General features: G+C 43.3%; 2 protein-coding genes across 3 annotated transcripts in view; both read left to right on the plus strand.

Annotated features, from left to right (window-relative positions):
* Positions 1-2093: 2093 nt before the first annotated feature.
* Positions 2094-10768, plus strand: asb2a.1 (ankyrin repeat and SOCS box containing 2a, tandem duplicate 1). The gene is made up of 9 exons (XM_059356097.1): positions 2094-2434; positions 2522-2632; positions 3081-3250; positions 3351-3506; positions 4274-4519; positions 5000-5171; positions 6117-6681; positions 8022-8175; positions 9870-10768. Exons 1-9 carry the CDS (start codon positions 2196-2198, stop codon positions 10007-10009), a joined length of 1953 nt encoding a protein of 650 aa, XP_059212080.1. The 5' UTR covers positions 2094-2195; the 3' UTR covers positions 10010-10768.
* A 2803-nt stretch (positions 10769-13571) lies between these two features.
* The window catches only part of ubr7 (ubiquitin protein ligase E3 component n-recognin 7), a 20578-nt gene continuing 14507 nt past the window's right edge, over positions 13572-19642 (plus strand). Inside the window, exons 1-5 of one of the 2 annotated variants that reach the window (XM_059356104.1) lie at positions 13572-13656; positions 15193-15306; positions 15399-15610; positions 15684-15836; positions 17605-17738. In XM_059356104.1, coding sequence (XP_059212087.1) covers positions 13587-13656; positions 15193-15306; positions 15399-15610; positions 15684-15836; positions 17605-17738 — 683 coding nt within the window. In that variant the 5' untranslated portion in view covers positions 13572-13586. Of the gene's footprint in view, positions 13657-15192; positions 15307-15379; positions 15611-15683; positions 15837-17604; positions 17739-19642 lie in introns of those variants that run through there. The other variant, XM_059356105.1, reaches the window with a different exon arrangement.

Genomic DNA, 19642 nt, shown 5'->3' on the forward strand with positions numbered 1-19642 from the left:
GAGATGGCTATAGATGAGCAGAAAACAAAAAGAGAAAGAAAGAAAAAAACAACAAGACAACCACCCATAAACAAAAAAATGTAGATGTATAAATTAAATAAAAATGTAAAAAAAAAGAATAAATGAAAAAGGATATAAACACACACACACACACACACACACACACACAAATCTATTCATAAATCAAAATAAACACTTGACTCAAACAGATAAGCCAAGAATAGAGTAGAAATATCTGGTAACACTTTCTATGAAGACTACATCTATAGTGCATTATGAGCGCATTCATAGTGAATTATAATGCTCATTATAATCAATCATAATGCATTATGACTGCAGTATAGCTAATCATGATGTTTCATTGCTAGCTATGCTGCATTATAGATGCGTCCATATGAACCTCACTTTACTTAAAGCATACATTGATCATTTATTTATACTTATGGCATCCTATGAGTCCTTATAACAATTGATTGTTGAGGTGTGTGTATAGAGGGCTATGAGTAGTTGTAATGTATTATAAGCCTCATCAGTCAGCCTGTAGTTTATAACCAGTCAAGAGCACTCATAAGACACTTGGATTTATAAGTCATTATAAGCTATATTTATAACTGTTGATATAGTGCATCATGAAGCTTTATATGTGTTTATGAGTGCAGTCATAATGCATTATGATTGATTATAATGAGCATTATAATTCACTATGAATGCGCTCATAATGCACTATAGATGTAGTCTTCATAGAAAGTGTTACCAAATATCTAATATCTATAAATATCAGCGTTAGTCCCGCTGAGACTTGATGGACTCTGTTTCATCTGGGAAGTTTTCATGCACAACAAATCTGCTTGCACTTGTAGAAGTAATAACAACAACAACAATTATTATTATATTATTAATAATACTAATAATAATAATAATCTTAATAATAATAATAGTAGAAGTAATAATAATAATAATAATAATAATTTAATAATAGTGGACAAAAGGTCCACTATTATTAAATTATTATTATTATTACTATTATTATTATTATTATTAGTATTATTATTAGTATTATTATTAATAATATCTGATAACATTACCCAGAAGCCCTTGCTCTCACTGACCTCTAGTGGCCAACAGGAATAAAAGCAGTTTAACTCTTTAATAAGTCACAGTGCGTTAACCTTCACTTCGCTTATTTTTATTTCACACTGAAACTTCTGACCTGCTACTCAATTTACAGTTAAAAATAACACACACACACACACACACACACACACACACACACACACACACTCACACACACACACACACACTCACTCACACACACACACACACACACACACACACACACACACTCACACGCACACACACCTACACACACACCTACACACACACACACACACACACACACCTACACACACAGCAGCAGATCTCAGATTATTAAACAGATGTGATATAATACAGGCTCAGATCTGTATGAATCCACTTTATGAGGCACGTTCAACATTTATTGTGTTGTTAACGTTGATGCAACATTAGAGGTCAGCTGGTCCTCGAGTTCAGGCTGCAGGTCCTGAAAATAGCCTGGAGGGAGGCGGAGCCACATGCAGACACACTCTGGAGTCTAGAGGACCTGCTAGAACCAGGTCAGGACTTCTGTCTCCGCAAGTCACGCTGCAGGACTTTCAGCTCTGCTTTCTCTGTTTTAAGTTGCTCTGTGTTAAGTTGCTCTGTGTTTAAGTTGCTCTGTGTTTGTTTTGCTCTGTGTTTAAGTTGCTCTTTGTTTGTTTTGCTCTGTGTTTAAGTTGCTCTTTGTTTGTTTTGCTCTGTGTTTAAGTTGCTCTGTGTTTGTTTTGCTCTGTTTTTAAGTTGCTCTGTGTTTGTTTTGCTCTGTTTTTAAGTTGCTCTGTGTTTGTTTTGCTCTGTTTTTAAGTTGCTCTGTGTTTGTTTTGCTCTGTGTTTGTTTTGCTCTGTGTTTGTTTTGCTCTGTGTTTAAGTTGCTCTGTGTTTGTTTTGCTCTGTGTTTGTTTTGCTCTGTGTTTGTTTTGCTCTGTGTTTAAGTTGCTCTGTGTTTGTTTTGCTCTGTTTTTAAGTTGCTCTGTGTTTGTTTTGCTCTGTGTTTGTTTTGCTCTGTGTTTGTTTTGCTCTGTGTTTGTTTTGCTCTGTGTTTGTTTTGGATGCTTGCAGTTGTTTAGAGTTTCTTGGTCATGGCGGCTCCCCCTGAATCCTTAGAGGATTATTCGCTCTACAGTAACCTGAGTGACTACGAGCTGCTGCAGCTCGCCATTGAGCGCAGTCTGACCGATACGCGCTGCAACACCACCGCCGCTCCCACCGCCACCGCCGCCACTCCCGCCGTCGCTGCACCTCCCCAACCTGCAACCAGAAACACCAGCGCATCGAACTACAGCTCCCACAATCCACCTGCAGAAGCTCCTCCTGATCCGTACGTAAACTCACAGTTTAGTCCACGTGGTTGTACTCACGTCCTGCTCTGCTCTGATTGGCTGTTGTCTTGGCGTTTCTGTGGTAGGAAGACGTTTGACGGGACGATCAGTCGCTTCATGACGGGTTCTGGGAAACGCATGGTGGCGTATCGCAGACCCGATGGCGGTCTGGTCTACATGGCTCCAGAACCTGAAGAGTGAGTCCACTGTGGTTCTGATACCGCCATCAGAACCCTGAGTACCTGTTTCACCTGGAGATCACCTTAAACACAGAGCAACTTAACACAGAGCAACTTAACACAGAGCAACTTAACACAGAGCAGCTTAACACAGAGCAACTTAAACACAGAGCAACTTAACACAGTGCAACGTAAACACAGAGCAACGTAAACACAGAGCAACTTAACACAGAGCAACTTAAACACAGAGCAACGTAAACACAGAGCAACTTAACACAGAGCAACTTAACACAGAGCAACGTAAACACAGAGCAACGTAAACACAGAGCAACTTAACACAGAGCAACTTAAACACAGAGCAACGTAAACACAGAGCAACTTGACACAAAGCAAAACAAACACCGAGCAACTTAACACAGAGCAACAGCGGTAACACAGGTGGCTGATGGGTATTTGTGTGGTGCAGGGAGGAGGAGCCTCTGTTCAGAGCCGTCCGTGTCGGTGATGTGAGCGGAGTGAAAGCGTTGGCGATGCGTTCAGGGACCAACCTGATGCTGCCGAGTAAACCGGGCTGGCTCGCCATTCACCAGGCGGCGTGGTACGGTCAGGACACCTGTCTGAGAGTCCTGCTGTCAGGTAACACGCACACATCACACACAAACAAAAACACACACACACACAGTAACACACACACACACACAGTAACACACCAACAAAGAAGTGTCCTGGTGTTCAGCTCAGCCAGGGATGGTCAACAAGCGGACGGAGCGCGGTGAGACGGCGTTGCTGGTTGCCGTCAGTAAAGTTCAGCTGCGATGCGTCGAGGTTCTGCTGGAGAACGGAGCGGACCCCGACACCCCCAACCACGACAGAGAGACGCCGCTATACAAAGGTACACTTGAGCTAACAGGCTAACAGGAGCTAACAGGCTAACATGAACTACTGGCTAACATGAGTTACAGGCTAACATGAACTACAGGCTAACATGAACTACAGGCTAACATTAGTTAACAGGCTAACATGAACTACAGGCTAACATGAGCTACAGGCTAACATTAGTTAACAGGCTAACATGAACTACAGGCTAACATGAACTACAGGCTAACATTAGTTAACAGGCTAACATGAACTACAGGCTAACATGAGCTACAGGCTAACATTAGTTAACAGGCTAACATGAACTACAAGCTAACATGAACTACAGGCTAACATTAGTTAACAGGCTAACATGAGCTACAGGCTAACATTAGTTAACAGGCTAACATGAGCTACAGGCTAACATGAGCTACAGGCTAACATGAACTACAGGCTAACATGAACTACAGGCTAACATGAGCTACAGGCTATCATGAACTACAGGCTAACATGAACTACAGGCTAACATGAGCTACAGGCTAACATTAGTTAACAGGCTAACATGAGCTACAGGCTAACATGAGCTAACAGGCTAACTGCTACACATGATAATGCTACTAATATTCCAGAAAGAACTGATTGGTAAGTTATGTTTTGTTTCTCCGTTCTGTCACCAACAAGAACACAAAGTGAATTATTGATATTCAGATGTATGAATTTTACCGTTAAAAAAGAGAACCAGCTGGTTGACCAACACCTGAATAATGTTTTTGATAACTCTGCTAACGTCTGTTCTATCTGCAGCCTGTGAGAGAAGCAGCGCTGCGATCGTGGCGGCGTTGTTGAACCGCGGCGCGGCGGTCAACACTCACTGTAACCAGGGCTGGACGGCGCTGCAGGAGGCGGCGGGCCGGAACAACGTGGAGGTCTGTGAGATGCTGCTGAAGGCCGGCGCCAAACACGACCTCGCCAACATATACGGCATCTCGCCGCTGTTCACCGCGGCCCAGAGCGGGCAGCTCGCCACGCTGCGCTGTCTCCTCAAACACGGTACGGTTCCACCGCTAACACTCACATGATGTAAATAAATCACGTTCTGCTGCGTTCCAGGAAACAATCTGTCACATTCACAGCTTATTTAGCAAATGTTTGATTGTTTTGGGGTGAAAGAAGAACACAGAGAGGGTTAACCCATTCCTCAGCAGTGACAACAGAAGAAGAAAAGGGTCTGTGAGACTGTCAGACGTTTATGATATTCACATAAATATAAACAGTTTTCATCTTTAGATTTGTACTCGACCAGACAGGAAGTGTTCTGCCTGTTTGAATGTTTATAAAACTGTTCAGCAGAGCAGCCTGACCTCTGACCCCTCCCTCTGACCTCTCCCTCTTACCCCTCCCCCCCCCTTCTGACCTCTGACCCCCCGACCCCTCCCCTCCCTCTGACCCCTCCCCCTGACCTCTGACCCCCCTCCCCCTGACCCCCCTCCCCCTCCCCCTGACCTCTGACCCCTCCGTGTGGCCCTGCAGGTGCAGACATTAACACCCAGGCGTCTGATGGAGCCACGGCTCTGTATGAAGCAGCTAAAAACGGCCACGTGGAGGTGGTGGAGCTGCTGGCGGCTCAGAAGGCCGACGCCAACAAACCTGGAAAAAGAGGATTGTTACCGCTCCACATCGCCGCCCAGAGAGGAAGTGACACGTAGGCACAGAGACGACGGTCTGCTTTATTTCATAGCAGCAGATTTCAGTGTTACTGTGAGGAAAACAGACTCCTGTCTGGTTTTTAGTGCACCAGCATATTTTCTGCTAAAACTACAAAATCCTTCTCTTTCTACCGAAGGTTTAAAATCACCTGGTGACAGAATCCACAAACACCAGGACGAGTTTCTGACTGAATAAATCTTTGTACAAACTTAAATCCATCAGCTAAAAAAATTAATTATTGTTCTTTATAAACAATAAAGAAGAATCTGGATAACATGTTCAAACAATGCACCGTAAAACAAAAACAGCTGTTGTTTTTACGGTAAAAACCAGCAGCTGTGGTTGCCAGAACTTTACCGTAATAAATACGGTGCAACTTTTTGTAATATAACAGTAAAATGATATTAACACTGTTGATTTCACGTTTCAGATTGCCACTTTATTCCATATTTTACTATGGAAGTTTTTCCATCCAAGAAATCCAAGAAAATACTTTATAAATGCTGCATAAATTAAAGATTTTACCATTAAATATTACAGAATATTTCTGTTAAAATACCGTTTTGTCTGATATAAACATTCACAGTGTTTCATTGTTACTGACACTGAATTAACTCATTTATCATTTTACGTCTTTTACTGTCATGGTTTAGCAGTTTTTCACCCTAAAATCTACAGACACTTTTTTACAGTGTGATTATAACAACTATTAATGATAATAAGTTTATGAAACAGGTTTTCAGCGTGAGGCTGGAGGGAAAATGCAACACAATTATTATAAAACAAATAAAATGTACTTATTATGATGATTATAATTATTGTTATGAGCAGTAGTATTGTTGAATAAATGATATTAATTTAAAACATGAAAATCGTCATCAGCTGTTAGTGTTTCCTCCTGTTATTAGATATTTGAATACGTATATATTATATTTTTCAGCATCGTCTCCATGTTGATCCCGGTCACTAGTAAGGTCAGAGTGCGGCGAACCGGCATCAGCCCGCTCCACCTGGCCGCCGAGCGTAACCGTGACGACATCCTGGAGACTCTGATCGCAGCGGGCTTCGACGTGAACGCTCAGCTGTCCGACGAGCAGTGCAAGCTGTACGAGGACCGCCGCAGCACGGCGCTCTACTTCTCCGTCATCAACAACAACGTGGAGGCGGTGCGCATGCTGCTGGCGGCCGGCGCCGACCCCAACCTGGACGTGTTCCGGCCGCTGATGGTGGCGGTGAGGCTGGGCTGCGTCCAGACCGTCACCCTGCTGGTGGAGCACGGAGCGGACATTAACGCCGCCATCCCGACTCACCCCACCACCTTCCCCGCCGTCTACATGTTCTCCATGAAGTACCTGTCCCTGTTCAAGTACCTGCTGGACCACGGAGGCCACGCCCACTCCTGCTTCACCTGCACCTACGGTTCCCGACCTCATCCACCAATCAAAACCAGGCGCTCAGACCGGGAGCTCGATGATAGAGTCCCCCATCAGACAGGAGGCGTCCAGGTGAGGAACCCTAACCATTAGACAGGAGGCGTCCAGGTGAGGAACCCTAACCATTAGACAGGAAGCGTCCAGGTGAGGAACCCTAACCATTAGACAGGAGGCGTCCAGGTGAGGAACCCTAACCATTAGACAGGAGGCGTCCAGGTGAGGAACCCTAACCATTAGACAGGAAGCGTCCAGGTGAGGAACCCTAACCAATAGACAGGAAGCGTCCAGGTGAGGAACCCTAACCATTAGACAGGAGGCGTCCAGGTGAGGAACCCTAACCATTAGACAGGAGGCGTCCAGGTGAGGAACCCTAACCATTAGACAGGAAGCGTCCAGGTGAGGAACCCTAACCATTAGACAGGAAGCGTCCAGGTGAGGAACCCTAACCATCAGACAGGAGGCGTCCAGGTGAGGAACCCTAACCATGAGACAGGAAGCGTCCAGGTGAGGAACCCTAACCATTAGACAGGAAGCGTCCAGGTGAGGAACCCTAACCATTAGACAGGAAGCGTCCAGGTGAGGAACCCTAACCATTAGACAGGAGGCGTCCAGGTGAGGAACCCTAACCATTAGACAGGAAGCGTCCAGGTGAGGAACCCTAACCATTAGACAGGAAGCGTCCAGGTGAGGAACCCTAACCATTAGACAGGAAGCGTCCAGGTGAGGAACCCTAACCATTAGACAGGAAGCGTCCAGGTGAGGAACCCTAACCATTAGACAGGAAGCGTCCAGGTGAGGAACCCTAACCATTAGACAGGAAGCGTCCAGGTGAGGAACCCTAACCATTAGACAGGAAGCGTCCAGGTGAGGAACCCTAACCGTTAGACAGGAAGCGTCCAGGTGAGGAACCCTAACCATTAGACAGGAGGCGTCCAGGTGAGGAACCCTAACCATTAGACAGGAGGCGTCCAGGTGAGGAACCCTAACCATTAGACAGGAGGCGTCCAGGTGAGGAACCCTAACCATTAGACAGGAGGCGTCCAGGGGAGGAACCCTAACCATTAGACAGGAAGCGTCCAGGTGAGGAACCCTAACCATTAGACAGGAGGCGTCCAGGTGAGGAACCCTAACCATTAGACAGGAGGCGTCCAGGTGAGGAACCCTAACCATTAGACAGGAGGCGTCCAGGGGAGGAACCCTAACCATTAGACAGGAAGCGTCCAGGTGAGGAACCCTAACCATTAGACAGGAAGCGTCCAGGTGAGGAACCCTAACCATTAGACAGGAAGCGTGTTTCAATATAAGCTATTACTAAGAAAGTCAAGAACGCCATCATTATAAAGTTTTCTCAATTTTAGATAAAGAAAACAGAACTTATTTGATTGATTGACAGTATTGTAATTGATTGACAGTTCTGTGAGATGATCTCAGCTCCCAGTATCTGTCGGTGGGCGGGGCCTATCATTGACGTCCTGTTGGACTACGTTGGTCATGTGACTCTCTGCTCCAGACTGATGGAACACCTGGACAGTTTCCCCGACTGGAGCGTCATCAAGGACAAAGCAGGTGAGGCAAAAACTGACAAACAATGACCAAAAGATGACATAAAATGACTTACAAAGACATAAAATGACCAAAAAAGACACAAGATGAACAAGAAAGGCATACATACCACTTACAATGACCAAAAAGTGACACAAAAAGAACAGAAAAGACACAAAATGACCAAAAGTTTTAGTTTTAATTTGACTATTTGACTTTTCCATCATATTCTAGTTTCTCAGTTATGTTCCTGGTTTGGTAGTTTGTCAGTTCTGTTCCTGGTTTGGTATTTTGTCAGTTTTCTTCCTGGTTTGACTCGTAATTTGTCAGTTGTGTTCCTGGTTTGACTGGTAGTTTGTCAGTTTTCTTGCTGGTTTGACTGGTAGTTTGTCAGTTATGTTCCTGGTTTGACTGGTAGTTTGTCAGTTATGTTCCTGGTTTGACTGGTAGTTTGTCAGTTGTGTTCCTGGTTTGACTGGTAGTTTGTCAGTTATGTTCCTGGTTTGACTGGTAGTTTGTCAGTTGTGTTCCTGGTTTGGTATTTTGTCAGTTTTCTTCCTGGTTTGACTCGTAATTTGTCAGTTGTGTTCCTGGTTTGACTGGTAGTTTGTCAGTTATGTTCCTGGTTTGACTGGTAGTTTGTCAGTTGTGTTCCTGGTTTGACTGGTAGTTTGTCAGTTATGTTCCTGGTTTGACTGGTAGTTTGTCAGTTGTGTTCCTGGTTTGGTATTTTGTCAGTTTTCTTCCTGGTTTGACTCGTAATTTGTCAGTTGTGTTCCTGGTTTGACTGGTAGTTTGTCAGTTATGTTCCTGGTTTGGTAGTTTGTCAGTTGTGTTCCTGGTTTGGTAGTTTGTCCGTTGTGTTCCTGGTTTGGTAGTTTGTCAGTTATGTTGCTGGTTTGGTAGTTTGTCAGTTATGTTCCTGATTTGACTGGTAGTATGTCAGTTATGTTCCTGGTTTGACTCGTAGTTTCTCAGTTATGTTCTTGGTTTGGTAGTTTGTCAGTTAAGTTCCTGATTTGACTGGTAGTTTCTCAGTTATGTTCCTGGTTTGGTAGTTTGTCAGTTATGTTCCTGGTTTGGTAGTTTGTCAGTTATGTTCCTGGTTTGGTAGTTTGTCAGTTATGTTCCTGGTTTGACTGGAAGTTTGTCAGTTTTGTTCCTGGTTTGGTAGTTTGTCAGTTATGTTCCTGGTTTGGTAGTTTGTCAGTTATGTTCCTGGTTTGGTAGTTTGTCAGTTGTGTTCCTGGTTTGGTAGTTTGTCCGTTGTGTTCCTGGTTTGGTAGTTTGTCAGTTATGTTGCTGGTTTGGTAGTTTGTCAGTTATGTTCCTGATTTGACTGGTAGTATGTCAGTTATGTTCCTGGTTTGGTAGTTTGTCAGTTATGTTCCTGGTTTGGTAGTTTGTCAGTTATGTTCCTGGTTTGGTAGTTTGTCAGTTATGTTCCTGGTTTGGTAGTTTGTCAGTTATGTTCCTGGTTTGGTAGTTTGTCAGTTGTGTTCCTGGTTTGGTAGTTTGTCAGTTGTGTTCCTGGTTTGGTAGTTTGTCAGTTGTGTTCCTGGTTTGGTAGTTTGTCAGTTGTGTTCCTGGTTTGGTAGTTTGTCAGTTGTGTTCCTGGTTTGACTGGTAGTATGTCAGTTGTGTTCCTGGTTTGGTAGTTTGTCAGTTATGTTCCTGGTTTGGTAGTTTGTCAGTTGTGTTCCTGGTTTGTGTTGCAGCCCCTCCGCGGCCGTTGCTGCAGCTCTGCAGGTTGCAGGTTGTGCAGCTGGTTGGCCGTCGACGTGTGAAGAAGTTGCCGCTGCCTGGAGGTCTGATCCGCTTCCTGCTGCACCAGGAGATGTCTGAGGACGACTGGTGAAAGAAAACCTTTCTAAACTTCATCCAGCTTGTTTTTGATCTTTCAGCCAGAAGACTCTGTTGCCTTGCTTGTTATGATTAAAACGTGATTATTACACGTCTCACACTGCAAAAAGTCAGCTCGTAAAAACAAGAAACAAACGTATAAAAATGAGGTATATTTTGCTTAAAAATAGCAAAATTATCTGCCAATGGAGCAAGAAAATGTGTCTTGTCAAGACTTTCCAAAACCAGTAAAAATATCTAATCTCAATGAACAACAAATATCTTAGAATTAGTGTATTCTGACTAATAACGAGTGCATTTTTCTTGATTCTAATGAATTACACGTGACCTAAAATATGCTTGAGTTAATAATATGCATAGGCATTATATTTCAAGAAACCAGCAAAGTCAAACTAAAAACTAGTGAACTTTTACTGATACAGCTACAAAGATTTTTATCTGTATGTACAATATTTTTTTTCAAATTCTTAAAATAGGGCAAAAGCCGTGGAATCTTTCTATCAAACAAGTAAAAACAGTCTAAAAAAATAAAAAACTGCTGACTAAGAACTATCTTATCAGACAAAAATAATCAGATATCCCCTTGATCTGAGATATTTAATCTGACTTAGATTTCAGTTTTTGCAGGTACGGAATAAATGGCTTTTATTTTCCTGGATGTTCCGGAGTTTCATGTTTTTTTCTGCTGTGGATGTAAATTAAATGTTTAAATGTGTTTCAGGAAACTTCACACAGTAGTTTTCACATTTTTGTAAAAATGGAAATCTGCAGTCTTATTGTTTATTTATTTGACTTTCACAAAGCTGAAATAGGTTGATACTAATTATTTCATAATTTGTCCACTTTGAGGTCAATTAAAAAATATATTAAATACACATTTTTTGTCCGTTAATATGTTGTTGTGATGAAATCTGCAGAAACATGATTTTTTGCTTTGGAATTGAAACAGTCTGACAGTTTTACTTCCTGTTGATCATTGCTCCTCTTATTGATCATTAATCTAAACTCTTAATAATCAATAAGAAAATGAAAATAATAAAAGAAAAGGATCCTACCAAGGAAGGATCCCACCAAGGAAGGATCCCATCAAGGAAGGATCCCACCAAGGATGGATCCCGCCAAGGATGGATCCCACCAAGGATGGATCCTACCAAGGATGGATCCCAACAAGGATGGATCCCACCAAGGATGGATCCCACCAAGGAAGGATCCCACCAAGGAAGGATCCCACCAAGGATGGATCCTACCAAGGATGGATCCCACCAAGGAAGGATCCCACCAAGGATGGATCCCACCTAGATGGATCCCACCAAGGAAGGATCCCACCAAGGAAGGATCCCACCAAGGATGGATCCCACCAAGGATGGATCCCACCAAGGAAGGATCCCACCAAGGAAGGATCCCACCAAGGATGGATCCCACCAAGGATGGATCCCACCAAGGATGGATCCCACCAAGGAAGGATCCCACCAAGGATGGATCCCACCAAGGAAGGATCCCACCAAGGATGGATCCCACCAAGGAAGGATCCCACCAAGGAAGGATCCCACCAAGGATGGATCCCACCAAGGATGGATCCCACCAAGGATGGATCCCACCAAGGAAGGATCCCACCAAGGAAGGATCCCACCAAGGAAGGATAAACTTGGATCAAATAAAACAAATGACCAAAATAAGATTTTAACTTTGTTTATTTGTAAAAAAAAAAAGGGAAAAAAATAATATTTTACAGAAGCGACTTCAAGTGTCCTCAGGTGTTTCAGGTGTCCTCTGGTGTTTCAGGTGTCCTCTGGTGTTTCAGGTGTCCTCAGGTGTTTCAGGTGTCCTCAGGCGTTTCAGGTGTTTCAGGTGTTTCAGGTGTCCTCGGGTGTTTCAGGTGTCCTCAGGTGTTTCAGGTGTCCTCAGGTGTTTCAGGTGTCCTCAGGTGTTTCAGGTGTTTCAGGTGTCCTCGGGTGTTTCAGGTGTCCTCAGGTGTTTCAGGTGTCCTCAGGTGTTTCAGGTGTCCTCAGGTGTTTCAGGTGTCCTCGGGTGTTTCAGGTGTTTCAGGTGTCCTCAGGTGTTTCAGGTGTCCTCAGGTGTTTCAGGTGTCCTCAGGTGTTTCAGGTGTTTCAGGTGTCCTCTGGTGTTTCAGGTGTCCTCAGGTGTTTCAGGTGTCCTCAGGTGTTTCAGGTGTCCTCTGGTGTTTCCAGTTTTGGATCTTTTAGCTGGAGGCTGTAACTGAGAGTTTGGAGGCTCCTCTGGTTCCTCATCGTCGTCTTCATCGTCCTCTTCCTCGCCTGCAACAGGTAAGACACAGGTGAAGAGTCAGAACCACGTCCCTGTTTGTATGTTCACACCTTAGCCCCGCCCACAGAGGAGGCGAGGAAAAGACTTGATGACTCGATTCGGTTAATTATGACTCGTGTCTTATTTCATTTTTAACCCTCAGGTAAGACCAGGAGATGTTAACCCTCCTCTCTGTCTGTCAGGAGGAGCTGCAAGGTTGCCCTGAGTGTCGACTGTCAGGATGTTCTTGTATTGTCTGCCCTGTGATTGGCTGCAGGATGTTTACTGTTCCTATGGTTACCAGCCGTTTAATACTTATCTTCGGATATGTTGTGACCAGCAAACTGTTTGTGATTAATCCGGATTCACCGCAGCACGTTTCAGAAGCGTGGGCCCAGAGGGTTAATCCGGACTCCACAACCACAAACAGTTCTGCTCGTTTCCCTTCACAGAAAACTAAATATGTCGCAGATTTAACGATACGTCTGAAATCACTACGTTTGATCATGTGATCCTGTCAGGGTTCAACATATTTATCTGTTTATTTCAACCTTTAGTCACGCCGTGTTTGTATGTGCTGACTGACTGAAAAGTATTTTAAATGGAATTATAATAATAATAATAATAATAATAATAATAATAACAACAATAATAATAATAATAATAATAAAAAGACAAACAAAGTCAGCTCTCTCGTGAATTTCCGACCGTGGCGGGGGGGCCGTGAACGTAGCAGAGAGCTCACCGGGTTTTTCCCGCTCCACCAGCTCGTTGAGGATCCGTGAGACGTTCAGGGTCAGGTCGTGGAGTCCGGTCCTCAGAGCTCCCAGCCGTGTGGCGTTCAGGGTCAGGTCCTGGTCGTGGTTCTCCAGCCGGACGGAGACTCTGCGGGTCTGTCCGTCCCTGAGCCGCAGCTCCGCCACCACACACACTCCCGCCATCTTCTCTGTGACGTCAGAGGAGAGGACAGGGAGGACAAGACACGGCGTCACATCCTAAACATACCGCACATGCGCAGTAAAACCTACAGAAAGGTGGCGAAGACTACTTTCTACACTGCGCATGCGCCGCTCCACCCTGTCTCTACCTCCTGATACCCTCCGACCAATCAGAGGTACACTGCGCATGCGCCGCTCCGCCCTGTCTCTGCCTCCTGATACCCTCCGACCAATCAGAGGTACACTGCGCACGCGCCGCTCCGCCCTGTCTCTTCCTCCTGATAACTCCGTCATCAGAGCGCGCAGCAGCAGACTGAAAACAAAGATCGATCTGCGGAGCTGATCACTGATCTATTGGTCAATCTGTTGATGGTTATTGATCGGGTCAGTCGGTGGTTTGGGGCCGTTACAGTCTCATCAGACGGTGGAAACACTTCCGGTCAGTCGGCAAGTTTGAGTTTTTTTCCGCAGCTAATAGTTAGCATCTCTGCTAACTGATGCTAACTGATGCTAACTGATGCTAACTCTGTTTACTGACGCAGGAAACTGTTTTACTGTTTTTATTATTGTTGTTGTTGTTGTTTTTGTTATCAGTGGCGGCTGGTGGTTTTCCTAACCTACTAAAAAGTGAGTGAACATGTACTAATCAACATCATAATGTTATATAATATTATAATATATAATCATGTAGTGTTCTACTGTCAGGGAGGATGTTATTATTATTATTAATAATAATAACAATAATAATAATATATCACCGTATATAGTAATAACAGTAATGGACACCAAGAGGTCTTTAATCTTTACCTTTACATTTATAACTACAGACCAAACTACACCAAGAGGTCTTTAATCTTTACCTTTACATTTATAACTACAGACCAAACTACACCAAGAGGTCTTTAATCTTTACCTTTACATTTATAACTACAGACCAAACTACACCAAGAGGTCTTTAATCTTTACCTTTACATTTATAACTACAGACCAAACTACACCAAGAGGTCTTTAATCTTTACCTTTACATTTATAACTACAGACCAAACTACACCAAGAGGTCTTTAATCTTTACCTTTACATTTATAACTACAGACCAAACTACACCAAGAGGTCTTTAATCTTTATCTTTACATTTAGCAGCAACAGTATATGTATATAATAATAATAATAATAACATAGCAATGTGTCATATTTAGCCTGTGCAAGGTGTGTATGCATACGTAACATAATATATAATATGTAAACATGTATATATGTATGTGTGTATATATGTATGTGTGTATATACACATATATATATATATATGTGTATATATACATGTGTCTCAGTGCCCGACATGCTCCTGTCTCTTGTATTGAAGACGCACATGTACATGTTTTTGTGCCCCGGAGCAGAAATAATTCACCAATCAGACAATCAGACAACGTCCATGAACGAAAACAATTTTACTCATCATTTATAACTGTAAAATATTGATCTTGCACATCTAAAAAATATATACAAATATTTAGAAATATTTTTATTTTATTATTTCATTTTTATTTTTAAAAATGTCTGATTCAAGGTAAAGTGTGGTGAGTGGGGGGGCGGCGCCCTCTACTGGTCATTATTATCATAACGTCATCTAAATGTCAGGGAACTACTAATGAACATCATCAATACATTATGATCAGTTGATTATCATCAACATATTGATATGATATTCTAATGATCAGATGCTGAAGAGATGTTGTCAATGAGCCTTGTGCATGCTGTATGTGATTGTGTTGTTGTGTTAAGTTATGTGTTTTATGTTGGACCCCCTTGAAAACGAGATGGTTCATCTCAAGGGGCTATCCATTAATAAATACATTTCAAATAAATGAGACATAAGATCCAGATTGGTTGATGAATATTCATGAATATATGATAAATATGATAGTTGTGGCGGTCCAGGTGGAGATGGACATTAATTAGTTATGATCTGGTGGTCCAGGTGGTCCAGGTGGTCCCAGGTGGTCCCAGGTGGTCCAGGTGGTCCCAGGTGGTCCAGGTGGTCCAGGCGGTCCCAGGTGGTCCAGGTGGTCCCAGGTAGTCCAGGTGGTCCCAGGTGGTCCAGGTGGTCCAGGTGGTCCAGGCGGTCCAGGCGGTCCCAGGCGGTCCAGGCGGTCCAGGCGGTCCAGGTGGTCCCAGGTGGTCCAGGTGGTCCAGGTGGTCCAGGTGGTCCAGGTGGTCCCAGGTGGTCCAGGCGGTCCCAGGTGGTCAAGGTAGCCCAGGCGGTCCAGGTGGTCCAGGTGGTCCAGGTGGTCCAGGCGGTCCAGGCGGTCCAGGCGGTCCAGGTGGTCCCAGGTGGTCCAGGTGGTCCCAGGTGGTCCAGGCGGTCCCAGGTGGTCCAGGTAGCCCAGGCGGTCCAGGTGGTCCAGGCGGTCCAGGCGGTCCAGGCGGTCCAGGTGGTCCCAGGTGGTCCAGGCGGTCCAGGTAGCCCAGGCGGTCCAGGCGGTCCAGGTGGTCCAGGTGGAGGAGATGGCGGAGGAGCAGACGGTTTCTCTGGTGGACGTTCTGGAGGAAGACGAGGAGTTGGAGGAAGAAGCTTCGGCCGTGCTGGCAGGAAGTGACTCTGATCACTGCTCCTACCCTCAGGTCACTCTTTGTTTTTATACTCTTTTTATTGGTTTTTCAATTTTATAAGCACAAACAAAAACAATTCAGACAACAAAGCACAAAACAAACCAAAAGAAGTCCCGCCCCCCAAACTAACTAGTGATGGCTTCATATTATATTAAGTAAATAAAAGAGGACAGGAGAGGTAAACAACGAGCTCCGACATTAAACAGTCCTCAGGAAGAGATCTCACTCCTGTTAAAGGATTTAATGGGTCCCAGATCCTCCTGAACTGGTCCGGGCTGTGATTCAGGTCCTGACTGGACTTCTCCAGAGGAGTCAGAGCAGAAATCTGATATTATCACATGTGGACTGGAGGATCTGTCACCACGCAGCAAGATCCAGTTTTTAGACAAAAACCAAAGATTTATCAACAGAAATGATCTGCAGCAAGGAAGAAGGAGTCAACTGCTCCTGGATCACAGAGGGACCCCCTTCTAGAAGGTCTGGACCTGGTCACATGACCAGAACAGGTGGATGAATGAACCTCAGAGAGTCTCAGAGAGTCCCAGAGAGTCGTAGAGAGTCGTAGAGAGTCTCAGAGTCGTAGAGAGTCGTAGAGAGTCGTAGAGAGTCGTAGAGAGTCTCAGAGAGTCTCAGAGAGTCTCAGAGAGTCGTAGAGACTCTCAGAGAGTCGTAGAGAGTCGTAGAGAGTCTCAGAGAGTCTCAGAGAGTCTCAGAGAGTCGTAGAGAGTCTCAGAGAGTCTCAGAGAGTCGTAGAGAGTCGTAGAGAGTCTCAGAGAGTCTCAGAGAGTCGTAGAGAGTCGTAGAGAGTCGTAGAGAGTCTCAGAGAGTCTCAGAGAGTCTCAGAGAGTCTCAGAGAGTCGTAGAGAGTCGTAGAGAGTCGTAGAGAGTCTCAGAGAGTCTCAGAGAGTCTCAGAGAGTCGTAGAGAGTCGTAGAGAGTCGTAGAGAGTCTCAGAGAGTCTCAGAGAGTCGTAGAGACTCTCAGAGAGTCTCAGAGAGTCGTAGAGAGTCTCAGAGAGTCTCAGAGAGTCGTAGAGAGTCGTAGAGAGTCGTAGAGAGTCTCAGAGAGTCGTAGAGACTCTCAGAGAGTCTCAGAGAGTCGTAGAGAGTCGTAGAGAGTCTCAGAGAGTCGTAGAGAGTCGTAGAGAGTCTCAGAGAGTCGTAGAGGGTCTCAGAGAGTCGTAGAGAGTCTCAGAGAGTCGTAGAGGGTCTCAGAGAGTCTCAGAGAGTTTGTTGTTCTGTTGGTGGAACCACTACCGGTTCTACCAGAGCAGGGTTCCTCTCTACCTTTAGAACCTCCTGAAGACCTTCAGAGAGGACCTTCTCTCCTAGACCAGACCACAGCTCTGCTCCTTAGAGGATCCTCTCCAGACCTGATTGATGCACTAACAGCTCTGGCTGGACTAGACCTCGGTGTTTGATTTTACTCTTCCTGTTGGTCGCTTTGGATCAAAGCGTCTGCTGATGACTGAATCAGCTGTTGGGAGATGTGACCAGAACATTTTACTTCTAAAAACCTTTGTGGGGGATATTAAATATATTTAAACCGTCCCTGATTCGTCAGAGACCAACAGGTCTGTTATATAATATATATATATTATATATATATACAGGTCCTTCGAGTCCTTTTTATCTTCATCCTCTTCGTCTCATTCTGTGTGTGTGTGTCTCTGTGTGTGTGTGTGTGTGTGTGTCTCTGTGTGTGTGTGTGTGTGTGTGTGTGTGTGTGTCTGTGTGTGTGTGTGTGTGTGTGTGTGTGTGTGTGTGTGTGTGTGTGTGCAGGGCTACGTGCGGCGCCAGGCGGTGTACTCCTGCAGCACCTGCAGCCCTCAGGGAGGCGAGGCGGCCGGAGTCTGTCTGGCCTGTTCATACAAGTGTCACGAAGGTCACGAGCTCTTTGAACTCTACACCAAGAGGTCTTTAATCTTTACCTTTACATTTATAACTACAGACCAAACTACACCAAGAGGTCTTTAATCTTTACCTTTACATTTATAACTACAGACCAAACTACACCAAGAGGTCTTTAATCTTTACCTTTACATTTATAACTACAGACCAAACTACACCAAGAGGTCTTTAATCTTTACCTTTACATTTATAACTACAGACCAAACTACACCAAGAGGTCTTTAATCTTTACCTTTACATTTATAACTACAGACCAAACTACACCAAGAGGTCTTTAATCTTTATCTTTACATTTATAACTACAGACCAAACTACACCAAGAGGTCTTTAATCTTTACCTTTACATTTATAACTACAGACCAAACTACACCAAGAGGTCTTTAATCTTTATCTTTACATTTATAACTACAGACCAAACTACACCAAGAGGTCTTTAATCTTTACCTTTACATTTATAACTACAGACCAAACTACACCAAGAGGTCTTTAATCTTTACCTTTACATTTATAACTACGGACCAAACTACACCAAGAGGTCTTTAATCTTTATCTTTACATTTATAACTACGGACCAAACTACACCAAGAGGTCTTTAATCTTTACCTTTACATTTATAACTACAGACCAAACTACACCAAGAGGTCTTTAATCTTTACCTTTACATTTATAACTACAGACCAAACTACACCAAGAGGTCTTTAATCTTTACCTTTACATTTATAACTACAGACCAAACTACACCAAGAGGTCTTTAATCTTTACCTTTACATTTATAACTACAGACCAAACTACACCAAGAGGTCTTTAATCTTTACCTTTACATTTATAACTACAGACCAAACTACACCAAGAGGTCTTTAATCTTTATCTTTACATTTATAACTACAGACCAAACTACACCAAGAGGTCTTTAATCTTTACCTTTACATTTATAACTACAGACCAAACTACACCAAGAGGTCTTTAATCTTTATCTTTACATTTATAACTACAGACCAAACTACACCAAGAGGTCTTTAATCTTTACCTTTACATTTATAACTACAGACCAAACTACACCAAGAGGTCTTTAATCTTTACCTTTACATTTATAACTACAGACCAAACTACACCAAGAGGTCTTTAATCTTTATCTTTACATTTATAACTACAGACCAAACTACACCAAGAGGTCTTTAATCTTTATCTTTACATTTATAACTACAGACCAAACTACACCAAGAGGTCTTTAATCTTTACCTTTACATTTATAACTACAGACCAAACTACACCAAGAGGTCTTTAATCTTTACCTTTACATTTATAACTACAGACCAAACTACACCAAGAGGTCTTTAATCTTTACCTTTACATTTATAACTACAGACCAAACTACACCAAGAGGTCTTTAATCTTTACCTTTACATTTATAACTACAGACCAAACTACACCAAGAGGTCTTTAATCTTTACCTTTACATTTATAACTACAGACCAAACTACACCAAGAGGTCTTTAATCTTTACCTTTACATTTATAACTACAGACCAAACTACACCAAGAGGTCTTTAATCTTTACCTTTACATTTATAACTACAGACCAAACTACACCAAGAGGTCTTTAATCTTTATCCTTTACATTTATAACTACAGACCAAACTACACCAAGAGGTCTTTAATCTTTACCTTTACATTTATAACTACAGACCAAACTACACCAAGAGGTCTTTAATCTTTACCTTTACATTTATAACTACAGACCAAACTACACCAAGAGGTCTTTAATCTTTACCTTTACATTTATAACTACAGACCAAACTACACCAAGAGGTCTTTAATCTTTACCTTTACATTTATAACTACAGACCAAACTACACCAAGAGGTCTTTAATCTTTACCTTTACATTTATAACTACAGACCAAACTACACC

This window comes from Centropristis striata, chromosome 18 (genome assembly GCF_030273125.1).
Source record: "Centropristis striata isolate RG_2023a ecotype Rhode Island chromosome 18, C.striata_1.0, whole genome shotgun sequence".
Classification (NCBI taxonomy): domain Eukaryota; kingdom Metazoa; phylum Chordata; class Actinopteri; order Perciformes; family Serranidae; genus Centropristis; species Centropristis striata.